We start from the raw sequence: 6,527 nt of genomic DNA, 5'->3' as shown, positions 1-6,527 counted from the left end.
CGCAACTCCCATGTCTTCGATTTCCGAAAACTTCAAATTTTTCTGCAAAATTTTCCGTCGGACTTCATTGGAAGAACATCCTTGAACTACTGCATCTGTTAAGTATATGTCCCGCAGTGTTGAAGCTACTTCTTTACTGTACTTGTCAAATCCACACTGAGATGCCTGTTGTTTTAAACGAATCAAATATTCCGCAAAACGTTCACCTGGTTTTTGTTTCATCATTCGCAGGTTGCGTCTCTCCGTTGTAGCTTGATACTGCGGTCCGAAAAACTCATCCAGTTTTTCAACTGCCTGGTCATACCAGCGCGGTTCCAACATAACCAAAGACACATGATCATGATCTTTTAAATTTTTAAACACTCTCGGTAGTGCCGGTCCTCCGAGATGTAGTAGTTTTGCTTTTTTCTCCGTTTGGTCCGTTACGTTGTACGCTGCAAAGTAGCATTCCAACGCTTCCTTCCAAATTTTCCATTCTGTTGCGAGTTTAGCAGTTTCGATTTTATCGCACAGCAACATTGGTACTGGTCGCATTTCTTGCATCTACAAGAACAAAAACAAATAAAAACACAAAACTAAATAAATCTTGTGTTCATCAACCAGAAACTTAGTTACTGGTGTCCAGATCAGTCTTAACATCAACTGTTAAATCAATCTGCAACCACAAATATCTTTCCTCTTCTCGAGTGCTACCAACTCGAATCATTCTATAACCCACATATTCCTAAGATTCTATCCATCGTCTCTGTATTTCCTGAGAAAACTTCCCGAACATTCCCGAAATTACCGTAGCATGGAGAAATTTACTATCAATTTCTAACACTGGGAATAGCCTTTTTTTTTTTTAGCTCCTTGCGCCTGTAATAAACATGGAGAATTCTTTTACGATTCTCGCACCTATGCTGGAGAAATGCATTCATTTCTGCCAACCTCCTTTTTTTCATGGAGAATTCTCTTACAATTCACGCATTTTTCTGGAGAAATCCATTGATTTCCGCCAACCTCCGTTTTCAAACCATGGAGAATTCTCTTACAATTCTCGCTCTTGTCCTGGAGAAATCCAATGATTTCCGCCAACCTCCTTTGCACAAACATGGAGAATTTTGAACCAATTCTCGCACTACTTGTGGAGAAATCCATTGATTTCCGCCAACCTCCTTTGAGCAACCCTGGAGAATTCTAATTCAATTCTCGCACATTTCCTGGAAAACTATTAGTTTTCGCCACTTAATGTTGGTAAAAATGACGCTTTACCTAATGATGCTGCTCATTTTAACTTTTCACAATAGAATAATCCATATTATTCCAACCTTTCCACGATGGGTTCGATGACATTTTGTGTGTTAGCGAAAACGACGCTTCGCATAACCACACTTTTTTTCCCGCTTATTGTTCCAAACTTGTCCATTACGGTTACAGCTTCATTATACACTATTTCACGTATAAAACTCTTAACTTTATTCACTTTAGGAGAAAATTATATATTCCTCACCTTTTTTCCTTGTTTTCTGCGTTAAATTCCAAAATCCTCGTCGCCAGATTGTAGTAGCGTGTCCGCTGCTGTCGGTCGTCGTACATGAATCATCTTGTCAGTCGTGTCTTCGTGCGTCTCGTCTGTGTGTGTGTCTCGGGGTTCGACAACCCAATTAACAATTCCATAAGGTCAATGTAACGCCAAAGGTGTATATATAAAGTAATATGCTACAATCCCCCCCTTTTTATAAATATTTATTTGTGTATAATCATAATGTGGAAATTCCATATTGCCCTTTATTTGTCCTTTAGGTGTAACATTTATAACGGTAAATGTATCATAGTGAAAAAAGCTAATATGATATGTAGTCACGATGTCTTACTGGAGGTTGGACCACCCGTTTGGATGAACCAGGCTCTGATAGCGTCTTAGGCGAATTGTTACTCGGACCAAGGATGTTATCTGCAGATGAATCTGTCCGCAATAATCCGCTTGAAGAAGCTTCATTTATCTTTTTGAGATGTGCGGAGCTTCTCCTGTATTCTTTCCCTGTTTCCTTTGATTTAATAATTGTGTCTGTACCTATGTTATGACGGACGATAAATTCTTCGGTACTGAACTCCGTATCTAGTTTGTTCGTTTTCCGTATTCTTTTAGCCAAAACTTCATCCCCTTCTTCGATCGAGCTTTCTTGCGCACCCCGTCGCTTATCAGCATATTGTTTCCCTTTCTCTTTTATCAACGTGTCTCTATCTCTTACTTCCGGGTCCTCCTGAAAAGATGACAATAACGGTAATTTGCCCTTGATCCGTCGAACAAACATGATTTCTCCCGGAGATTTTCCCGTAGTCGGATGCTTGGTTGAATGGTATGTTAGTAGGTACTGATATAGTTCCCGACGCCAGTCTCGTCCAAGTTCTTGGGATATACGCAACCGTTTTAGAATTGATCGATTTTGACGTTTTACCTCTCCGTTCGATTGAGGACAATAGGGAATGGTATTCATGAGTTTCGATTGAGGACAATAGGGAATGGTATTTGTTCTGTATTTACTGTTGTGAGTTCACTGATTTATTAGGAAAATACTTCGGGTTTACAAAATTCGTTTTATACGCGATAACAATGGCAATCGGAGAGAGAGTGACAGTAAAAAAAAGCGCGGACGCAAGCGGCGTGGTCTGCTTGGATGACAGCTGTTGACGTCTGTCACTTATCCTGCGTTCACATACATAACATTTCCTCCCTGCTTTAATAAAGATGCTTCTAGGGAGAAAACTTCTTGGGAGGCTGCCGGGGTCTGGTCGAACGACGCAAAGTTGTTGACACGTTTCCTGGTGGTTGTGGGCTGGAAGATGGTGTTGAGAAGGTCTCATCCTCCAAATCGTCATCAGCTGTTACGACCTGCTCTGGTTCTGCTGGGGCTGACGGTGCTGCGTGGCCATAGAAACGAAGCCTTCTAGTAGCGGTACTTGAAGATACAGTTAGTGGTGTCGATGTGGTAGTCGTTGCAACTGGTGGTGAGATTGCAGCTGAAGAACTTTCTTCTTCATCGTTGGTCTTCATTTCAAACCGTCGAATTTGATCAATGTGCCGCTTCAAATGTTGACCGTTGTACAACACATCGTAATGTAGGTCTCCCAATCGGGCGAAGATGGTAGCCGGAATCCACTTGTCCATGCGCGTGTTGCCTGATAGTACGTAGACGGACTGTCCAGGTGGCAAAGTTCGAAACGCAGGCCGGAACTGGGCTTTTTGTCTTTCGGAGACACTGGAGTGAACAGCTTGTGGTCTCACGAGGTCGAGTCGAGTACGAATGTTTCGTCCAAGAAACAGTTTGGCTGGAGAGTCTTTCGTCTCGGCGTGTGGAGTTTTACGGAAATGCTGTAGGAATGTGTTTAAGTTGTGTGTGAGGTTAGCACTTGTGGTTCCCATAGCTTTGAGACCATTTTTCACCGTTTGGACATAACGTTCGGCTTGTCCATTGGTTGCTGGGTGGTAAGGAGCGGTGAGTTTGTGATATTTGACTCCACTCTTTTGCAGGAACTCTTTAAACTCATTTGCGGTGAACTGAGTACCGTTATCGGATACTACGGTGATCGGTACTCCATACGTTGCAAAGAGTTCGTCTAGAATTTTAATTGTTGCTGCTGACGTTATAGTGTTTGTGGGCTTGACTTCGACCCATTTACTAAAAGCGTCGACAACAATTAACAGCATAGTGTTGCATACGGGACCTCTTCTTCTTCTTCTTCTTTGGCTCAACAACCGATTCCGGTCAAGGCCTGCCAACCCACTTGTGGGGTTGGCTTTCAGTGACTTATTGATTTCCCCCCATAGTAGGATAGTCAGTCCTACGTATGGCGGCACGGTCTATTTGGGGCTTGAACCCATGCATACGGGACCAGCGAAGTCAATATGGATGCGCTCCCAGGGAGCACTCGGATACTCCCAGTGATGGCTGTCGAACCTGGGAGGTGTTGGTCCATAACGAGCACATGCGTGACACTCCTTAGCTGTTTTCTCTATATCGGCGTCGATGCCGGGCCAGTAGACATATGATCGGGCTAAGGCTTTCATCCTAACGATGCCGAAGTGTGCCACATGCAAATCGTTAAGAATGGCTTGACGTAGTGTGCTTGGTATGACTACTCGGTGCTCAAAGAGTAAACAGTTGGCTGCGATTGTGTACTTCGATTCGGGTGCTTTGTATCCATATTGTCCGAGGTTTTGACCTTGCTCAAGATGTTGAAGGATTTTTCCTAGGTGAGGATCTTTGCGTGTTTCTCGAGCAATGTGCTCTGCTCTTACTGGCAGTTGTTCGATTTGGACATGCGCAAATTGTTCAAAATCGTCGCCTGAGCTTCTTCCCTCGTCTTTGAATTGGTTGACATTAGAATTGTTCGGGATTCTCGAACAGTAGTCAGCGTTCGTGTTGAGATTCGTAGGCTTGAATACAACATCGAAGTTGAAGTGTGCCAAGTAGTCCGCATAATTCGCCATTCTGCTAATACACAACGTTGGAAGGGATTTCTCGGGGTGTAGAATTTGTGTTAGCGGTTTATGGTCCGTCACTAAAGTAAATTTACGTGCATACAAATAGTGAAAGAACTTTTTCACTGCCCACACGATTGCTAACGCCTCTTTGTCTATCTGCGGATACTTTTGCTCTGTTTTGGACATCGTGCAGCTAGCATAAGCTATGGGGCGTTCCGTTCCGTCAGACAATCGGTGTGATAGTACGGCTCCCAAACCGGTTTTGCTGGCATCCGTGGCTAAGATGACGGGAAGTGTAGGATCGTATTGTACCAAGACTTGCGGTGAGATTAGCGCTTCCTTAATATCTTGGTAGGCTTCATCCGCGTCGTCATTCCATTCGAATGTCTGCGCTGTGAGCAAATCACGTAAGCTACGAGCTCGTGTTGAAAGGTTCGGAATGAACGAACTGTAATAGGTAGCTTTGCCTAAAAATAGCTGCAGCTCTTCCGGGGTGTTTGGACGTGGAGCATCACGGATTGCGGCAATGTGTTTGTCGGATTTGTGCAACCCATGGCGATCGATCTTGTGACCAAGACACTCTAACGAAGGGACAGCAAATACACATTTCGCTCGGTTAAGCCGGAGTCCGTTATCTTTCAGTTTCTGTAGTGTATCTTTGAGGGTTTCGAGCAGGTTGTCGAAATTGGCTGCGGCTACGATTATGTCGTCGTAAAAATTGACCACGTTGTTTAGGTCTTGCAGAACGCTTTCCATACGCCTTTGCCATATTGCTGGGATATTGGCGGCTCCATACACTGCTCTGGTCGGTCGAATGAGACCATGTGTAACAGTGTTTAGCGTAAGGACGTGCTTGAAATCATCGTCTATAGGAAGGTGCGTGTATGCATCGGTTAAATCTAGATGACAAAAGAAGGCAGCTCCCTTCAGTTTGTTAAAAATGTCCTCGACCTTCGGGATGGGGTGTTCATCGACTATCATACGAGGGTTAACAGTCGGTTTGTAATTACCCGTAATTCTGATGTTCCCGTTCTTTTTAACAACGATGTGTGTGGGTGAAGCCCATTCGGAGTAATCAACTCGTTCGTAAAAACCTGCTGCAATCTTTTTGTTGATTTCTGCTGCGTAACGCTCTCGCAGAGAAAGTGGCACCTCTCTAGCCTTAGAAAAGATAGGTGTGGCGCCAGGCTTTAGATGTACTTTTGCCGGAGGACCAATTAGCTTTCCAGGGGTATCGCTAAAAACTTCTCGAAAATTTTCCAAAAGATCATTGAGTTTCAATTTTTGAATGGCTGATGGTTCTATGTCAGTGACTGATTGGACAGAAACATTAGGAGCAAACATGGAATTTATATCGATCTGATCTGAAAACTGCGCGATCCATTCTCTACCGAATAACGGCTCGGATGTTCCCGAAACAACATAAACGTTTAGTTTTCTATTTGCAGACCCTATGGCTACGTTGACTGGCAAACGTCCTAAACAGGTGATGCTGTGTCCTGAATAGCTAGAAAACTGTCGTTCGGATGGAAGTAAACGGAATTGTTTTTTAATTGTTTTCAACTTTGCTTCCGAAATAATACCGCATGGAGCTCCTGTGTCAAGCTCCATGTGTAAAGGATGTCCATCGATCGTAACTTCTACCATTTTCTTCCGGATGGCGAAGTTGTTTGTAGGGCATTTAGCGTTTGTACGTAATCGATGGAGGCTTCTGGGCGGGTGTTTACGGGATTAATAGAATCTTCATCGTGGTTAGTTTTCCGAGATCTACACACTTTAGAAATGTGTCCCTTTTTGTTGCACGTGTTGCAACGAGCATCACGAAAACGACATTGATTTCGAAGGTGGTTTCCACCACAACCATTGCACATACCTGGATTTGTTGTACCTTGTTTTGGTTTACTTGGGACGCTTCTCGCCGCGTTGACTTGCTGGGCTTCGACGTAGCACGAGATGCAGGTGTCTTCTTTGTCTTCGGCTGCTCGTAACCCAACTTATTCGTTGATTCGACGGACGGCATCCCTGCGTTAACCTCCTGCGCGGTGTTGTGTGTTGCTTC

The 6,527-nt window shown here is 43.9% G+C and overlaps 1 protein-coding gene across 1 annotated transcript; it reads right to left on the bottom strand.

Annotated features, from left to right (window-relative positions):
• Nucleotides 1-2,737: 2,737 nt before the first annotated feature.
• On the bottom strand, nt 2,738-6,071 carry LOC121602845 (uncharacterized protein K02A2.6-like). Its single transcript, XM_041931609.1, has 2 exons — nt 3,877-6,071; nt 2,738-3,708 (listed from the first exon to the last, which is right to left on the bottom strand). The coding sequence occupies exons 1-2, from the start codon at nt 5,810-5,812 to the stop codon at nt 2,738-2,740; spliced, it is 2,907 nt and encodes a 968-aa protein (XP_041787543.1). The 5' UTR covers nt 5,813-6,071.
• Nucleotides 6,072-6,527: the final 456 nt, after the last annotated feature.

This window comes from Anopheles merus, unplaced genomic scaffold (genome assembly GCF_017562075.2).
Source record: "Anopheles merus strain MAF unplaced genomic scaffold, AmerM5.1 LNR4000653, whole genome shotgun sequence".
Classification (NCBI taxonomy): domain Eukaryota; kingdom Metazoa; phylum Arthropoda; class Insecta; order Diptera; family Culicidae; genus Anopheles; species Anopheles merus.
Note: the sequence above shows the minus strand (reverse complement) of the source record. Positions and strands in the feature narration are given on the sequence as shown.